Genomic DNA, 20,131 nt, shown 5'->3' with positions numbered 1-20,131 from the left:
AGGAAAGGCTGAGGGTCTTTCCTCACCCCGTTTATTCACTAGTGACTTTGTTTTCTATCCATTTTGGTATGCAAATTAAGCCCATATAAATATTATCAAGAAAATGGAATTAGCTTGTTTTCTTTGCCCTTGGAGATACAAGAATGTAGTTTGTTTACCTGACCTGATAACAGGAAAAATTAGGCTAGAGAAGGCTGAGAGACAACTAGGCTCTTTTGGGATTGGTGGGCACTTAGCATGCTTATCCAGCCACCAGGTCCCCTAATTAGATTGAATGTGTGTAAATAGTTGCAAGCTTCATCCATAGAGGGTCTTTTCAAGTTCCAAGGCATCTTCCGGGTTTTGAGAAGCAAAATGTAAAAGGACTACCAGTGATGAAAATGGAACTGGGTAAAATATTGTCCCTTTTTATCCCTTTGTAAGCTTTTTAAAAATTTGTTTAAGTTTATCATTTGTGCTGCCAAGACACATAATCTGACGACAAAGTGTAATTGCTTTAAATTTATCAGAGTTCTGAAGCTGTAGTGAAAGACTTGTCAGTATTTGCATTTTAATCTATGAATGAAGGTTTAATTTTTCACTGTTTTAAGTCATGTCATCCTGAAATGTTGACTCTAATGTTTAGCAGTAATATGCTGAAGCTTTCAAAAGTTGTTTGTAGAATTTATTCTTTAATGAAAAGATTTTTATAAAGTAGAATTTTTAAAACCGCTTTTTAAAGAGCTAATCTTTGTTTTTTTAACACTATGAGACTGTGTGTTCATTAAGTCAACTTAAAGGCACCTTTTACTTTCTTAAAAAACATATCTGCCAATGGTATTAAATATCACATTTCAGAGAAGCTTGAATTTGGTAATTAGCAAAAATTATGGGCACAGAAAATGGAAGAATACAAATAGAGCATTCAGGATATAGAAAGTGTTTTGGGGTCCCACGTAGAGTACTGTTTGAAGGCTCTGCTCTGGCTTTGTTTTCTAGCAGATCTGCGTTCAAATTCTAGCCCTGCCACCTTCTCTAAATGTGTGGCCTTGGCACATTCCTAACCTTTCTTGAGACTCGGTTTCCTAATCTGCACAATGGGAGAACAATAACCTACCTGCCAGTCTGATTGAATTAAGTACTACTGGTAATGTATGTAAAGTACTCAGCAGAGTCTGTATCTGTAGTAGAGATGGGGTTTCACCGTGTTGGCCAGGCTGGTCTCAAACTCCTGGCCCCGTGATCCACCTGCCTTGGCCTCCCAAAGTGCTGAGTTTACAGGCGTGAGCGACCACGCCCAGCCCAGTTTCAGTGACTTCTAAAAACGTAGTCTTTGGTTTAAAAATTTCTGCACTAGAAAATTAAAAATTGACAACCTGGAATAATTCAATGCTTCTCTCTTTCAGTTTTCTTTCTCTGTCTTCAGTTAGCCCCAAGAAAGAATTGATTTGGAAATAAAATTTGAATTTGAACTTTGTTCTGTATAGGATTCACCAGAGGCTAGTAGTCTTCGTCGGGTACATTTAGGAACCCTCTTCTTCTGCCTGGGATCAGATGCTGGGAGATTTCATTCCCTCACAGGGCAAACTTAACAGGGGAAGCAGGGAGGCACAGACTGTATCTGCTTCCCACAGTGGGAAAATAACTATTGCAGTATATAGGGATGCCCATCAAATTATATTAAAACAGCTATGTAAATTCAGACATGTAAATCATAGTTGTATTTCTGCCAAAAAATGAATACATAAATAAAAAAACCTACTACTTTCGTGTCTAAATAATCTCCAAATAAGTCATACATCCAAATGTTTCTTTAATTATACAGGTGCATGCCCGCCACTCCCTTTCCACTTCTGGCAAAATCAAAGGTTCGAGTGAATGCAGCCTTGGAATGCAGTCTTTAAAATGCCCGATGGTTCATTTACTTCGTGTTGATGTAATCCCACTAAGAGGTAGGGGCGGGCCTGATCCACAGCTTCTTCCTGACTTCTCCAAGTCTCATCCCAGATGACAGCTTTTCATCGCTCAATGACTGCATTAAACATACTGGGTCCTACTGTGGAAACAGTGTTGCTTGTGTCAGGGATGGTTTCTGAGACACTAATCAAGGGAGGTTTAAGGGAAAATTCAGTCCTGCCTAGTTTTAATAGCTACAAGTTATCTGTGTCAATCAAAGGCTTGGGACAGGAGGCAGGCGTGTGGGCTACTTTCCAGCACCTCTGTTCTCACTGATGTGAAAAATAGAGTAGGGCTGGATGGCAGGTACCAACTCAGTGGCTTCAGAGAAGGAGCACAGGCTTTGTGGGGCATGGCCAGTTTTCTGAGGTGCCACCTGTGGCAGAGCGAGTGTCAGAGTTTGGTCTTAGTTTTATATCTAGAAAGTAGTTAGCCCCTAGAGAAAAACCAGAGGTTTGGGGAAAGGATATGAGTTCAGCTGCTCGTTAAGGGCGTGAATCAAATAGATTTGGTAGGACGTGATCTCAGGCTGCTTTTATTTTGGGATTAAGCAGTACTGATGTTCCCAGTTCAAGTTCAGCCTTCAGTGAATAGCATTTCTGCATTGACTATTATTGACCCTTTGCTGCTCTCTTTCTAAAAGAAATAAAGAAAGTAAAGTGGTGTTTGGACTCAGATGATATCTTAGCAAGAACCTGGGCAGTGGAAGGAAGAATCTGGAAGATACAGGATCAGAAGAAACAGTTAACATACCTAAATTAATGGGGCCAGGCATGATGATTCATGCCTGTAATCCCAGCACTTTGGGAAACCAAGGCGAGCGGATCACCTGAGGTCTGGAGTTCAAGACCAGCCAGGTCAACATGGTGAAACCCCATCTCTACTAAAAATACAAAAATTAGCCAGGCATGGTGCTGTGTGTCTATAATCCCAGCTACTTGGGAGGCTGAGGCAAGAGAATCGCTGGAACCCAGGAGGCGGTTCCAGTGAGCCAAGATCGCACCACTGCACTCCAGCCTGGGTGACAGAGCGAGACTCTGTCTCAAAAAAATAAAAATAAATTAATGAGATCCCCGTGTGTTGGGATATTATGGAATTAGGATGACCATGGCAGAAGCTGGGTACAAAACTAGGAATCTATAGTGGGCAACGGAGGTTGCTGATGAGGTAAATGAGGGTATGCTTATTGCAAGGGATCTGCTTCTCCAACCTTCCACTGTGGGATTTGATTTGTCTTCTGTAGACGTGCCTGACTTTTCTTGATTGTGCTGGTAAAAACCAAGCCATGAGATTTGAACCTTTTAACTGTCTAATGACTATTTAATTTTGGATGTTCAGACTGTTCATGAGTGATGTCTTTGAGTTAGTACAGTATATTTATTATTTAGAAAATGTGAGGTGAGAAAACATCCCTGTCCTGGTGTGAAATTGCCACGCATTTGCTGTGAGGACACTTGGGGTTGTGTGCCCTTTCATCTTAAGCTGAGCCGTTTAACTTCCTCAAAGTCATGTGTGTGGCACTGGGTCAGAGAACTGTTGGTTCTTTCTATCGGTGCACAGAGAATTATCTGGTGTGAGTACAATTTCAGACATTCTTCTTAGGTGGCTGCTGACTGTAAAACCACACTGAGTCCTTTGGTTGCAGGCTTTACAAGAATTGTGGTGGGTGCTGCAAGCTGGGAAGGTTTCCAGCTTGGACACTGTTCTCACAGGGGTTAAATTTCACAAGGTTAGCCAGAGCGAAAGGCAGCCTGCCTGGGAATCTTACCCAGATGTCTCAATGAAGTCGTGTGCCTGTCTTAGAACTAGGTGAGATTGTCCTTATTGGAAGATCTGGATTAAACTGTTTCTTATACTTGAGGAGTAATTTTTTTTTTTTTTGAAGAGTCATCCTAATAAAATTATAAGCAACTTTCAATCAAACGTTCTTCAGAATTTGAAAACCTTTTCAAAGTCTAGTGATTTCTAAATTACTGTATATTAAGATGGTATCATCTAACTTCATGCACATTAATTTTGAGTCTCAGTAGATGTGTTCCCGAAAAATGCGTGAATAAATTAATCTTACATAAATTTAGTCACATTTAAGGTGCTCATAGAGAACTTTTACTGAGTAAACCCTGTTATCAATTTTATGTTGAAGAAGAGGCCTTTTTTAAAGTAGCGTGAACAGACCTTTTAAAAGGGTAAATTAAAATTTATACCTCAAAGTAGCTTAAGGTAATCTATATTTAAATCTTGGTAACTTCATTTTATTTGGGAGATCATACAGCCGCTGAATGACAGCCTCTGAATGGTGTCAGTCTCCTAATGCTAGCATACTAAGGCTCCTGATCTTTGTTTTCCAGCAGTCTCTGGTCCCAGCCCACCCCATGGCCCCTCCCAGTCCCAGCACCACCAGCAGTAATAACAACAGTAGCAGCAGTAGCAACTCAGGATGGGATCAGCTCAGCAAAACGAACCTCTATATCCGAGGACTGCCTCCCAACACCACCGACCAGGACCTGGTGAAGCTCTGTCAACCGTAAGTAGTAGTTGTTCGTATTATTTTAGCTGCTAAGTATCTTCTTGATCATATTATAGGGTGATCTATACTGCATTGTAAGAGACGTTTATAAGAAATACCTGTGGACTCTCAGTATCGCAACAATAAAATGGGTTTCAAGTTTTAACTTCTTAAATACTTTTTCAGTCAATATTAATATCATCAGACTGGCTACATATCAAAATGAACTGGAGCATTTTCTCAATAGAATTTGACTTTATGGGCATATGAGAAGTAAAATGTGAATTAAAAAAATTTTTTTTTGGCTAGATATTTTTCAGGAGTTCTCATTTTTTGTGGATGCACCTCTGAGGGCCGGTCTAGCCTATGAGAGGAACTTTAGCTGTCATTGCTTGTCAGAAAGGTTGTTAACCATCTAACATCATACTGAATGTAAGCTCTTAATTCCAGCCGGGACCATATTAGTCTGCCTCCATTAGCATCCATAGTTTTGTAGTCTGGATTGTTCACCTTCATCACTTTGGGAATAAGAACTCAATTCTACCCTTTCAGAGTGTTACGAAGAAATGTGTGCATGTGCATAAAGTTCCAAAGTAAATTTGCATTATATGCTAATACTGTCAATGAATAGAATATAATGTGCTTCTTTGCTGCAATTACATTAACTTACTAAGTAAGAAAGCACTAATTTTAAAACAAGGAACCAGAAGCACTGTATAGTGCAAAGATCATTGTGTAAGGACTGAAAGCATCAAATTGCATTGAGCTATAAAAGCCTACACATATAACAGTACTTTTTATTTATCCCAAGACAATAATGGTCCCTTAAAAAGAGAATTTTGCATAATTGCAGTAGGAGACTTTTGCTAGAGAATGTTTCCTATTACCTGAATTTCAAAACACCTGATTGATAACATCTCATTTCTCTTTTCCTGGTTAAAATCCAGATTCATTACTTCTTACTTTTTTTAAGAAAAAAAAATTTCAAAGCTAACTTGGTCAGTTATTTCCAAACTGGAACTAAAAGTAACATCTGGCCTTCCATGGGTGGGGAAGGGGTGATGGTTGTTTTGCTGTGTTTTGTTCTGAAAGGGGAGGGATGGGACAGTAGGTGGTGGCTTTTCAGGATCTGGAGAGCTTTCTAGAAGGCCATCCCTCCCAGCACTCTCCCTGTGCTTTTCTCATGTCCCCCTTTTTGATCAGCCCTTGTGGACTTTGACTCCAGTCCTTGGCTTTTGGGGCAGTGAGATAATGCCCTGCATTAGAGACTGCTGTGAAAGCAAGCCCAGCTCTTGGGGTTTGTCATTGCTGGCTGGAGGCAGAGGGAACCCTGCCAGGCACGCCCTGCCCTATTGCAGCTGTTCAAGACCACAAATAGGCCTTTTGCTATCTCCTCTGCTGCTGGCCTTTCAGTGGTGTTGTCTTATGTTTTTGCAGCGTAATTACAGGTAGATAGAGCGCCATAAAGTCTAAGGAATGAAAAATATGACTGTAAGAAAGAGAAGAATGAAGCTAACTCTCAAATTCATGAGGTATAAGAGGAGAGGTATTCAAAAAACAAATTGTTCTTCAGCTATTGTTGAATTATGTAGGGTGAGTTTTGATGTTAAGGAGACAGTTAACCCTAAAATACTGGAGTAACGCCGTGTTTTATATACAGTAAATATGTACTTGAAAAATTGAGTCAGTAATTTTTTTTTGAACCGAATCATATTCCAAATGTGGCAGAAGAACATTTTATCATTTTTCCTAGAATATTCATTTCTTTTTTGTTGTTCTCTTTGACATGTATGGATTTTCTTAACGTATGTAAACATTACCCTCCTTCCTTTTATCAATAGCAGCAATAATGCTTTGCAACCCTCACTGTCTCCCATCACTTGCAAAGGAAGGCTCTTGTACAATCCCAGGTTTCATACTGAAGTCTGATAATAGTCTTCTTGATATGTATCATACAGAGGCAAAACATAACAATAACAGAGGACTCTGTCTCATAATTTGCTGGGAACTTCATTCCATTTAATACAGAAAATCTAGTAAATACCAAATTTGACTTGCTGAGAGTTTCGTGTCTTGGAATGTAGAGAAAGCACAAAAGAGCATTCCTGTTCTGGACTTAATTGTTTCCAATAAAGAAGAGCTTGTTGGTGACATAGAAGTGACAAGAACCTTATGAGAAAGTGACTCATCCTAGAGCTTAAAAAACCACTGGACATAATTAGAGATTTTTAGAAAAGTAGGTATCAGAAACGTCTCAGAAAAAAAAGATATAAATCTATACCTCTAACAAAGAAAAGAAATACTTAGAACTAAAAACTTAGCACTGTAATTACAAATTGACCTGATGAGGCTGAATTAGGAGGGGAAATGATGGAAACAAATGATTTGGCTCTCCAGGGGGCTTGGATATTTTAGAGGATTATTTAACAGAAAGATGGCGACAAACAGGAATGTTTATCACGGTGGCCCAATTCCATACAAATGGTGCATGAAGTCCAAAGGCATGTATGACATGAAGATTTTAAAAACTAGAGAGGAAAACAAAAACTATTTTTTAAAAACTGTGTTTGAAGTAGAACATAGAGATGCTGTAATGTTAGAGGTGGTTACAGTGGAAAAGCAGATGTTGTGATACTGAGATGACAGGGAAAGGCAGCCCCACCCAGACTCAAAAGAGGGAGTCATGACCCTGCAAAGTGTAGATCACTATGGCTAAGAAGAGAAAGCATGTTGGGTAGGGGCTCAGACAGGAAGCCAACCAGCCTAAGTTCCTGATGCAGGGTGGTGACGGTGGTGTCAGGTAATCTGGATTGAAAAGAGATAAATTTCCTAGAAGCTTTTAATGAAAGATGTCAACCAGCTCTATTAACTTCTAAATTGTGAAACACATACGAAAAATCTTGGAACCTTGACTGCTTTATGCTGCAGCAAGTTTACTCCCTATTTCTAAGAGGTTATCTATTCACAAACAAGATACCAGTTCAGTTAACCAGCAAGTTCAGGAAATGGAACAACCCAGGTGGCCGAAAGGATTCATCTATTGCCCCTTGGCTTAATTCTCTTCCTTCTCTGAAATCAAGCCAAACAAACACTGTGTTTGACCGTGCTTATCTGTGTGGTGTATTTGTCACCTAAATATTTGCCAATGCAATATTTCTCTCATTGAGACTTCTTAGGCAGACTTTTTAGATAGATGAATTGAGGGCTCATGTTGTGTCCATTTTGTTGACATCTTAGCCATTTTTATTTTGCCTTCAGACTTTCAACTGAAACTGCACTAGCGTCTTAAATATCCCTAGCTTTTTTTCACTCTCATCCCTCTCCTCCTCAACTCTCTGCTCTTCAGGTTTGTTTTTTTCTTGGCTGCCTCCTCCATAGTCCCATCCTCTGATAGGGGTATTCTCTACTCTTTTTACTTTCCTGTACATTTTCCATTTGAATATTTTATTTTTACCCATATTCAACCTCAGATTCAAAATATCCTCTCTCTCAACACTGTCTGTTTTCCAAATTTACTTTTTTAAACATGAAGCTTTAGGAGAGCTTTGGGAGTCAGCAGCTCCTTCTCTTTGTCCCTTAGTCACTAAGTTTTGTGGATTCTTCTTTGGCCCTTCTTCCTCCTTCTCCCTGCCAGAAGAACCAGGTGACTCCTTCCTCCCTACAGTGTGACAGGAGAACAATTTGCTCCTCTGCTACCTCCCCTCTGGTGCCTCCCCTTGCCTTCTCTATTCAGCAAGGCCAAGTCCAAACTCTCTCTGCCTCCTTTATGCTTGGACCATACCAGTAACTCTCCTCTTTATTTCTTAATTTTTACATGTTTCAGCTCATAATCAGCATCTTATTTCCATATAGTTCTGTTCTCCAAGTGCCTGTTACATTACTTAGCCACATGTCTATGACAGTATATGATGCTAACAGTGTATCATCTTATACAGATTTGTCACCCTGACTACAAAGGCATTGTAGTCAGGATTGCTAGGTTTGGTATCCCAGAGTTACCTAAAAGTGCTAGGCAAATACTGAATTCCCAGTCAACAGACTGTAAAATAGGTCAAATAATGCTATTATCAAAAATTGTGATAAGCATTAAATCAAATAATGTAAGTAAAAGAGCTGGTTCAGAGCCTAGATCACAGTTGTCTCTGAACAAATATTAGTATCCCTTGTTTCTTCCATCCTTGAAATTCTAACTGCTAGAATAAACTTAATTTATATTGAATTCTACATTTAAAACAAAGGAGGAAGAAACTCCACCAGATTTTGATTTTGAAAGCTAAGAAAGCCAGGGAAGTAGCTTATGCTAACATAACCTCCAACCTCCTCTTCCTTGAGGCTTTTTTTTTTTTTGCGGGGGGTGGGAGGGGTACAGGCATACCTCGTTTTACTGTGCTTTACAGATATTGCTTTAAAAAAATAGACAAATGGAAGGTTTGTAACAACCCTGCATTGGGCAAGTCTATTGGCATTTTTCCAATAGCATATGCTCACTTTATGTCTCTGCATCACATTTTGGTAATTTTCACAATATTTCAAACTTTGTCATCATTATTATGTCTGTTGTGGTGATCTGTGATTAGTGATCTTTAATGTTAATTGTCTTGGTGCATCACAAACCATTCCCATATAGGACTTAATAAATGTTGTGTGTGTTCTGCCTGCTCCACTGACGAGTCATTCCCCTTCTGTCTCCCTCTCCTCCGTTTTCTCTGAGATATAATATTGAAATTAGGCCAAATAATAGCCCTGCAGTGGCCTCTAGGTGTTCAAGTGAAAGGAAGAATCTCCCATCTCTCACTTTAAATTAAAAGCTTTTAAAATGAAAATTAAGCTTGGTTAGAAAGCCATGCTGAAAGCCGAGATAGACCAAAAGCTAGGTCTCTTGCACCAAACAGCCCACAAAGGAAAAGTTGAGGGAAATTCAAAGTGCCACTCCAGTGAACAAATGAATAAGAAAGCAAAACATCCTTATTGCTGATGTGGAGAATATTTGAGTGATCTGAGTAAAAGATCAAACCAGCTACAACATTCCCTTAAGCCAAAACATTATCCAGAGCAAGACCCTAATTCTTCAACCCTGTGAAGGCTGAGAGAAGTGAGCCTTCTCTCTTCAATGCTATGAAACAGCATTGCATGCTATAGAGAAATCTTTCATGAAAGGAAGAGTCCATTGATGCAGCAATCTTCACTGTTGTCTTATTTTAAGAAATTGCCACAGCCACCCCAGCCTTCAGCTGCCACCACCCTGATCAGTCAGCAGCCATTAGCATCAAGGCAAAATCCTCAGCCAACGAAAAGATTACAACTTAGGCTGAAAGTTCGGATGGTTAATACTTTTTTATAATAAAATATTTTTTAAGAGATTGGAGTGCAGTGGCTATTCTCAAGCATGACTGTAGTGCAGTGCAGCCTTGAACTCCTGGGCTCAAGTGATTCTGCCTCAGCCTTCTGAGTAGCTGGAGTTACAGGTGTGCACCACTGTGCCTGGCTAATACAGCATTTTTTAAATTACGGTATGCACACCGGGCTTTTTTATACATAATGTTATTACATAATAAACTACAATATAGTGTAAATATAACTTTTACTTATGCTTGGGAAACAAAAAAAAATTTGTTTGACTTGTTTTATTGCAATACTCGCTTTATGGCAGTGGTCTGGAACCAAACCTGCAATGTCTCTGAGATATGCTTGTGTTTGCAGAAGAATTGTTTCAGCCACATGCTACCCACACCTGATTATTGCTCATCATAATAATTACCGTGGCATGTGAAATACTCATTGTGTCCAGCCTTTTTTAAAGATTTACAAATAGCATAAGTGTGCAAGATTTGGTAATGGCTCTCCCTGATTTGTAGTAGAGTAAATGTCTGAGGGTCTCTGTTGGCCCAGGCTGGGTAGCTTAAAGGTTGCTATGGTATTGACATCATATGAAGAGTTCTAGGTAACTCAGTGTAACAGTAACTTATTTTAATGGAAAAACCAGTGACTTGATATTAAAACAAAATGAGGTATCTCTACTCTTTCCGTCTTCTACAGATAGCCCTTCCCTCATTCCTAAACCAATTCTTGATTCAGTAAATTTCTAATTTGTTTCCAAGTGCAGTAAAACATATGATTTTAATAGAAACATGAAATTAAATCTAGCTTATGATATGATAGCCTGTTACTATTTAAAAGGAAATATTTTTGAAATGTAATCGGTTTCCCCTTTTGTAATATTCAGTACATACTTATTTTCTATCCCTTTGTTTTGTTTTCTCTGTAAGTTTTCCTTGTGTTTTTGAACACAGCACAGATCTTAAAAGGTGAAACAGTAAAGCAAGACAGGTCAGCAGAGAGACAGGATAGTATTATCACCAAAGTGGTGGACTGGGAGAAGCCAGAAGGCTAACCTTGATGTGAAGGAATTGGGGTGGCTTTCAGGAAGGAGATGACATCTCAGCCTTAAAGGACAAGGAAAATTTCATGAAGGGTGAAAGCAATAGTATCCTTCGGGCATCAAGAAGTGCCCAGCAGATGTGAGAACCCTTGGATGTTTAAAAAGGTACAGAGAGGGCTTCTTGGTGCAGAGCTGGCACTCGGCAGTTGTTAGTTACCCAGGGTTCCCGTGACGGGTTGTCAGTGGGTGTAAAGGAATGTGAGGCCGTAGGTATAGGTTGGGGGCATACCGTTACCATCTTGACTGAGACAGTTAACGCCAACATTTTAGTTTGGAGTTCATTCTTTAGTTACAGACAAAAAGCTGTTGGAGTGGAAGAGTAGCATAATGAATTTCTGTCCTTTCTTTCTGTCTCTCTCGGATGCTAATTTTGACACAAGCAGAAAGGGTGGATTGGAGAAGGTGAGGACTCTCATAGGTGAGAGGGAAGCCTCTAGTTGCATTAACTGAGACAGAGCGCACATGAAAGGCACCGACTTTTAGTGGTTCTCTCTTAGTCCCGAAACTCCAGAGTCTCCCTGTGTTCCCCAGATTTGACCATGCTTTTGTTTGCATTACCACAAATAGGGCCCATTGAACCACTTGCTTTTCTGAAACCACTAGCTAATTTGTTGAATGCTGATTTAGATTAATTTTTTGAGATCGAGTCTCACTCTGTTGCCTGGGCTGGAGTGCAGTGGTGCAATCAGCTCACTGCAACCTCTGCCTCCCAGGTTCGAGCAATTCTCCTGCCTCAGCCTCCCAAGTAGCTGGGATTTAAAAGAATATTTTAAATTATTCTTACTGTCGTAAGAAATTAGGGCAACTAACAGAAAAAGGACAACTTGAAATGGTTATATTCATTATTTGTACATCTCCATTGATCTCTGTAACACTGAGATTTCTTAAGCAATCCATCTGCTATAAGATGTTTTCTCTCCACCCTGAAATTAAACGATCATCTCTTTTATTACAAAATGATTAGGCTACCTTTAGGGTAAAATTTGAAAGTGAAGGCATTCTAATAAATTGAATAGTTTTTTGATGCTTGATCAGCTTTTACCCTATTACAAAGTTACCTTCAACATTTACTCTGAAGGGAGCAATGGGCCCAACAGACCCAGTGTTTTGAAATCCCTATGTAAATAGGAAATCTTTTGGAATGTATAGAAATTACATGAAATAGAAGAGCCTTTATTTTCAATACAAAAGAATGATCCTGTAATGAGATAGGAAAATCATTCCACCCAAGAGGAACTCAGTTCTTTAAAATTGAAGAGAGAATTTTGAGTCAGGGGACCAAAGGTCAAGTGACTGAGTCCAAAATGCCTGAACATACCCTTAGTTATTACATTTATTTTAGAAAGAAAGACACACACATGCTTCACATGTATTCTACACAGGAGTATTCAGATAGCTATGCAGATGTGACAGACATAGACCAAACGTTTCATTGCCTGCATTCACATCATTCTAAAGCAACCTCTGAGTCTTAGAAACCCGAAACTCTTCATGTAGGGTTAAATTAGAGGCTAATATAAGGGAATAGCTTCTCTTTAAGATATAATTTGCCTTTTATGTGTTGTCTTCCAAGAAAATTGAAGAACTGTCTTACTGCTGGTGATGATGATAATGGTTATGGTGTATTTAACTCACAGGCATTACAATAAAACACCCACAGATGATTTTTTCTTTGGTAGCTACTACATCTCAGGTAATTGAGATCTGGGCATATTGAGCTGTGTTATATTGTATTGTAGTTGTTTGAATGTTCTTTTTTTAAATGGTATTTTACAAAGCTACTGAAATCTATATCTAGTGATTTTTTATTTCTTACATTTGTTTGAGGGACAAGGAAAGAAAAATAAAAGTAAACAAAAACATAGAGTCGTGGGCAAATAGTTCTTCTCTCATTAAGTGTGTCCTTTAAAAATTTAAAAAAAAAAACAAAAACCTAATCTTTATTGACTGGTAAAAAATGTTTTAATTTTCCCAAAAAGTGAAAATTGGGTTAAGATGATGAGTTTTCTTCAGTTAATTATAGAAAATGCCTTCCATTTTTGTGTCTATTACTATTATATAGCTTCTTGCGCCCATTTACAAATTTGATTTTACAAATCACAGGATTTTTTTGATTTCCAAATGTTTTTGTCCCATGAAACAACTCATTTTTATCCTCTCAAGTTCTTTCATCATTGATCTAGAATATTCTCCATACATAAAATATTAATAACAGTATTTTCCGGAACTTGGCTTGCTTCTATTATTGCTAGCATAATAGGATGACACGTAATAAATAGCACAATGAGGGCTTAGACCAAGGAACTTGAGCATATTGCTGAAAAGTGTGATCTATATGACGTGCAGTTTACAGAAGTTGTCTCATCGTTGTAAAAAGGAATGCCAATCTGCTAAGTAAAAATATTGAGTCACTAATTGTAACTCAATTCTCTCATCATGGACAGTATTCTAGTAAGGTTCCATGTCAAAGAGTTTAACACATGATGCATTTGAGACTGAGCAAAACACAGAACCTTTGCGATCTCCCACCCGCCCCATAAATGGACCCAAAAGCAGAGTTGAGAGCTTAAGAGCAGTTGTGTAAGTAACTGAATCTTCTTCCCATTCATCTCTTGGGTAAGCGAAATGTAGAATCATTTTCTTGTTCATGTTAGTTGCATCATTTCTTTTCTTGGTTTAGAAAAATTTTGGTACTTGAAGAAATACTTTATGTATAATACTTCTTAGACATACCAAGGTATATAGTTTGAAGACTTTTGGAAATCCCCAGATTTCACAGAAATAATTTTAGCATCACAAAAAAGAAGATCCCACGAAATAAATACCTGCTCCCCAATAGAGAACCATCTCACTTACACCTCTGTGTATACTTTCTTCAATTTTATCATTAGAACTATCACTCGGTTCGTTTTCAAAAATTAAGACAGTGCTTAATCCCTTCTTGAAAATTGCTGTGTACACGATTAGAACAAAACCTTATTGAAATATGGACCTTAGGTAATGGGCTATGCTTCTTCACTGGCTTCACGATCTGCTGTCCTCTGCTGAGAGTATCCACAATTCAAATGCATGCTGTAGCAATATTAAGCATAACTGCACGTCAGGGAATTTTAATGTCATCATGAATTGTTGAAACTTCAAATATTATTACTAAGTACCTACTTTATACATTCATTTGATATTTTGACAGAAAATCTCAGTTATGTCTATTTTCTAAGTTATCCTCAGTATAAAATCTGCCAGTAAGCATGGATATTTAGAAATTTAGCCAATCCTCCTTATTGTCAGTTGACCTTTTTCTTTAGGGTATCGTTTTGTTACTCCTAGGCATGATAAAGAGCCATTCTCTTTTCTAATGCCCAAATACTGCACAAGCTGTTGGCAAACCCATTTTAATAACAGCCTTAGCAGAAGTTAATTGGGGAGCTGGCACTGAAAATAATTATCATAACAATAAGAATTTTTATAAAAATCACCCTTTCCTTCTCTGTGATTGAAGAGAGTATTTATGTCCTTTCCTTGTTCCTTTATATGAGCCTTGGATTTCTGTAGCAGCAGCTTGGGGATATTTAACCATTATATGAAGGTGAAGGTACTGTCATCAGAAATAAAAGCCTCTAAAATCTTTATTTGGCAGTTGTGCTTGGTTTTATGTAGAATTTCCTTATTGGGTTACTGTTGAATCTCAGAAATTTATAACCTTTCCCTTCATCTTTAGTTCATAATAAATGCATATGAAAAAAAAATCCTGTGTAATGTGTAAACATCTAAGTAATGCTAGGAGCCAAAAATTGTCTAATGCTTGCTGTCTCCCAGTGACTATGCCAAGTATTTTATTATTTAACACTTAGAACAGTTTTATGAGCAATATTATCATCTCTAATTTTCTGTCTTAGTCTCTTATCTGCTGCTATAATAGAATACCACAGATTAGGTAATTTATAAAGTAAAGAAGTTAATTTGTCTATAGTTCTGGAGAATGGAAAGTCTAAGAGCATGATGTTGGTGTCAGGTGAGGGCCTTCTTGCTGCTTCATAATAACATGGAGGAAGAACAAAATGAAGCTGAAAGATATTTCTTTTTCTTACTGCCTAGGATAATATAGCTGATAATGGTGGAGCCAGAACTTATGAATGGACAGTCTGACTCCAGAACTCATCCTCTGAACCACTGTGCTTTCTGCCTCTCCAAGTGTGCCCTGAATGCTACTTTATTAACTTTCTCTTTACCTCACCAGCACCCTTGTTTCTTCATCAGCACCACAAACTACAAAATACTAATTTCTCCAGGACCGTAAAAGATATTGGGCCATGATAGATTTAACAAAATTTTATTAGAAAAAGCACCTTTTCGTATGTCCACTTGAATAGCCAATAAAATAAAAAACTCAAAGGCAGGAGGATAGAGGAGGAACCTGTCTTTCCTGATGTCTAACAAAATAATCCCTTTTAGCATAGCTGGTCGTATGAAACTCAGCTCCTGGTTAGCTGTCTAATGTGCAGCTCCCCAAGATTATACAGCTTAGAGAAGGTATGCAACTTGTCACTTGCTAGGCGCCTGAGAGGGTTTTTGCATATATGAAAATAAACAATTTTTTAGAGGTCACTGTCTTACAAGTCCTAATACTGCGTTAGAAAATAATGGGCGTGTAAGAGCATTATAATTTTGCTGTGAGTATAAATCTGATTAAAATATAAGAAGACACTTTTGGGGAGAAGTGAATGGTAAGTCCCATTTTTTTGTAATTTAACAAATATTTATCAGGCATTATGCCAGTGATTTTTCTATAGATACTGCACTGAGACATTTTCCACCTTTAAGGAGGTGTAGAAAATGAACTTCACACATAATGTAGATCAGAATGTGGGAGATAGAAAGTGCTACTGAAATTACAGAGTAAGGAGTGATTGCTTGTTAAGGGGGGCATCAGGCAGAGCTTGGCATTTGAATGAATCTTCAGGATGATCTTGGCAGCCCCACCCCAGCATTGAAGACAGGACTAGCTCGCCTGCCTGCCCTGCTTGGTATTCACTGATGCCATACTGGGCGGGGAGGGGGGGAGCTTTAACACCAGAGGAGGACTTGTACTTCACTGAGAAGGCAGGTGATACATGCTGCCCCAAAGTTTGTCCTTGGTGGAATGTCCAGAGGGAGGGTGGAGGAAGAATGTGGTTCAAAGATGAGTATAAGATTTGATTGAGTCTAACAAACTGGGAATTTGATATCATTAACAAATACAGAGATCAGGAGGAAGAGTTTGTTTTTATTCTTGCCTGGTGGAAATTCGCATCTACTCTCAGGGGAAACTCCAAATTGAGTGCCTGTTTGCCTTATGAGTTTGTGTACTTTTGGTGTGGCTATTAAATGAAAGAAGTAATGCATCAACTCCAGGCTGGTGAATCTTCAATGCAGAAGAGAGGCTAGTAATTAAACATTCTGTTTGTCAACTGAAACAGGTGATCTGTTTGTTTATTACTCACTGCTTATTTATAGTGGATCCGAAACTCTCAGTTGAGATAGCCTGGATGGTCAGCAATGGTCTCCAGTACTTAATTATTTTCTTAGATGTTTATACTTTGTTTTAGGTGTATACATTATTTGGAAAGTTGTTTTTTGTTTAATAAAGTGCTTACAGCTCCCTTGATTAGAATTGTTTTGCTTCAAACTGGAGACTTTTAAGACGAAATTTCGTGAGAGAGGCATGGAACTGAGTGGGAGGAAAGGAAGATGAGTTTCCATAAATGGGGTGTCTAGAATTAGCGAGAAAGTAGACTCACAGCACAGACAATCCTGACCAAGTTTATGGCGCTGCCAGGGCACGTGTACTTCCTCTCCTCTTGGCTGTCTATGCACTTACTAACCTGGCCATGCCAGACTTAATGCTTGTCTGAATTGCTTATGGGGCCAGGACCATTTGTCTTCCTCATTTTCTTTTTGTGCCACAGCATCTTCTTGCCTCTGTTAAGTGTCACATGTCAGTAAAGGAATCTGCATGGGATATCAGCATGTGTTTGAGCATCAGCATTTGCATGTACAGCTTTAGATTTCCAGATTTACAAAGGACACTTTCCTACAGCATAAGGACTAGTTCTTTAAAGATGAAACAAAGAGACATTCATTTGTGGTCCTGGAAACAAATTGGGCATGCTAGCCCATTTGGACAGGAGCACTGATGCTTTCCAAGTGGGCTTCCAAAGTGTTTCATCTTCACCTTCAAAGCCAGGCCATAAATTGTGAAATTGTTTTCACTGTCCCTTAATATGAGGCATAGCTTTTGGTCCAATACTTAACCTATTTCAATGCCCCTGTGTAGCTGGCTAGATATTTTGTTTCTTAGATTTTCCTCCACCACCCCTATCCATTACCCTTAGTTTAAGTTTGACAGCATGCAGTTAGCTTTTAAAAGCCATACTTATTTAATTTTGGCTCTGAGTTTTGAGGCACAAGAATTTGAGCATTTATTTAATTAAAAAGTTTATTGAACTTTTTTCATCTCTAGTCTGAATTACAGAACTTTGCATCTCTTCTAGTCAAGTGACTGTTAACGAGGAGCACGCACCAAAATCAGAATTGACATGTCAGGTCCTTCCATAGATTCAGGAGTCAGAAGACAGAGAGATACTTAATGGAGAAGCGGCATACCAGACACTTATACTAAAGAGCACAGGCTCAGAGCTTTCCACCTGGCCCTGCCTCTTGCTTGAGCAAATTTCTCAACCTCTCTGTGCCCCAGTTTCCTTACCTATAAAGTCAGGATAATCATAGTATCTGCAACATATGGTTCTTGTAGGGACTAAGTGGGTTAATGTCAAGTGCTCTGAACACTTCTGGTATGTATTAATGTCACATTAATGTCTAATTCTAATGGTCAATCCCAGTTGAGAGCTTGATTTCGTCTTTTTATGTTATAACTGAGAAAGCTGAGGCTCAGGGAAGGTTAAATGACCGTTTTGGAGTCACAAAACTAGAAAGGAGGAGGCTTGGGAAAAGAATCCATGTCTCCTGAAATACCCACCCATCTTGATTTGCCACTTGACTTTTCACTAGTGCATGTTACCCTTAACGCTGCTCTTAATCATGAGGATGAGATATCTGTACTTTAGTTTCTTGCCAAAGAACTTAATTGTGTCCTCTCCACTGGGCAGGTCTTGTCACAAGCTCTTGGAAGAAATAAGATTTATGAAGAATTGTATGAAGGATTTGGAGTTTCTTTGTTCATCACAAAGCTTCCCAACTTGGCAAACACAGGAAACGATAATATTTGTATTATGTTATATTGACACTGAATTAGATTATATTGGATTGCCACTTACGGAGGAGGCTGGTCATTGCTGGAGGTGACAGGCCCCACCCAGTCTCCAAGGGTTGACAGAATCAGCATCTCCTGACACGTTTAACAGAACTACTCCAGCAAGTGTGGTTTTTAAAAAATGTTCAACAAAACTATACACAAAAATATTTAAAAGTGGTATTTTTAATTATATGCTGTATAAGTACAGATTTACATTTGTAAACTTATCAGGGAGAACAGTGAGACATTTTTGATAAACTCAAAAATGTGAGATCAGGGCTTCTGGATAACAGTTGCAGAACAGTATCAGTAACATACCTAATTTATTTCTGTATTTCATTTTGGTTGTATGACATTTAGAAAATCCTTATGCATATCCATAAGCAACTTCTTAATATTTTAATTTTTAACAAACTCATTTTGTCTTGATACCCCATTGAATTAATCTTAATAGAAACTAGAAATAATTTTTTTTGCCTCAACATTGAATTCATAGTAATATAGCTATTCACGTGCCTCATAATAGATATAGAAGTCTGACCAGAAGCACCCAAAACTTAGCATCAGTACCAGTCAATGATGTCACTTTATCATGATGCAACATGGTAGGCACTTTAGTATTATACAATCGTCTATTAGATCATGGTGAGGGTGTGTGCCAACTAGTTGTACCTGCTCTTGGCCTGGCATTTGAGCATGATGGATGTGTAGGTCATTTGTACAATTTTATATGAATGGACATGTGCAGACTTGAATTTCCAAAAGAATACCAACACAGAGTTACAGCTTTCCTAATCAGTGACTCATTTATACAAAGAGGTAACAGGAGACACATTTGTCTAATGTCAGCACTTGAAGCACTTTAATGTAGATGTGGTCATCAGTATGTTAACATTTGTTGTGCTGTGTATTTGCCTGCATTTCCTATTATTTGTTTTTGTACTTAAAGGCTAAGAAGTCTTTAAATACAAAATATTCATATGGAAAATTGATGGAACCCCTAAAGTACTTCTTCAGAGCCTAATTTGGTAGCCACTGTTCAAAGGAATGTGCCATTTATCCCTGGATGCAACAATATTATCAGAAAGCCTTGTGCATTAACCACATAGCTATTTGCCCTTGTAGAATTCCAATACTTGGGCCCCAGCTGATCCTTTGTGCATTGCACATAGAGTATGGCTTTTAGGAGGAACCATAGGGAGACGCTCCTTCCGGCATCAGAGCTGGGAAAAACGGAACTTCAGCCCAGGACCTGGTTTTACTCTAATGAATACTCAATTTTGTAATGTTGTATTTCCTTATGTTCACTACTAAGAAGTTATGAGTCAACTTTGCATCCAACATTAGCACTCTGCAGGATCTCACTTTCAGGTTCATATATTTGTGGAAAAACTACTCCTGGGTTTATTTTTCCTTCACTTACCTTGAACTATATATCTCTTTTTGTCTTGTGGTGTTGCATATATTTGTGCCAGCAGCTTCAAACTTTTTGGGGAAAGAGGTAGAAGCAAATGTTTCTCATGCTCTCTGTTTGACTACCCTTAAAATCACAGAAGGAACATTGCTTAGTCACCTTCTTTTTTCAGTTTGTATAGCAATGGTTATTTTGATTATCAAAGTGGCTCACTTGGGAGTGCTGATATTTTGGATATCTAATGGCATTTCCGTTGGAAAGGAGAATCTGGTCCCTTCTCTTAATGGCCCTGCAAATAAATTAGTGCATACACAACAGTTTCCTGGACTGTCAGTAAACATTAAAATCAGCAAATAATCAAAATCATGATTTCTAGCAACTTTTAGCTTGATTGACGTCTTTGCTGAAAGGAAAGTTTTTTGTGTTTTTTTTAAATTTATTTATTATTATTATACTTTAAGTTGTAGGGTACATGTGCATAACGTGCAGGTTTGTTACATATGTATACTTGTGCCATGTTGGTGTGCTGCACCCATCAACTCGTCA

The 20,131-nt window shown here is 38.4% G+C and overlaps 1 protein-coding gene across 12 annotated transcripts in view; it reads left to right on the top strand.

Moving 5' to 3' along the window:
- The window catches only part of RBMS1 (RNA binding motif single stranded interacting protein 1), a 214,896-nt gene that overhangs the window by 116,583 nt on the left and 78,182 nt on the right, over positions 1-20,131 (top strand). For 9 of the 12 annotated variants that reach the window (XM_031651305.1, XM_031651304.1, XM_021923656.2 and 6 more), the window contains exon 2: positions 4,284-4,459. In XM_031651305.1, coding sequence (XP_031507165.1) covers positions 4,284-4,459 — 176 coding nt within the window. Of the gene's footprint in view, positions 1-1,825; positions 1,932-4,283; positions 4,460-20,131 lie in introns of those variants that run through there. The other 3 variants (XM_021923651.2, XM_021923653.2, XM_021923657.2) reach the window with 2 other exon arrangements.

Source organism: Papio anubis, chromosome 10, assembly GCF_008728515.1.
Source record: "Papio anubis isolate 15944 chromosome 10, Panubis1.0, whole genome shotgun sequence".
NCBI lineage: Eukaryota > Metazoa > Chordata > Mammalia > Primates > Cercopithecidae > Papio > Papio anubis.
Note: the sequence above shows the minus strand (reverse complement) of the source record. Positions and strands in the feature narration are given on the sequence as shown.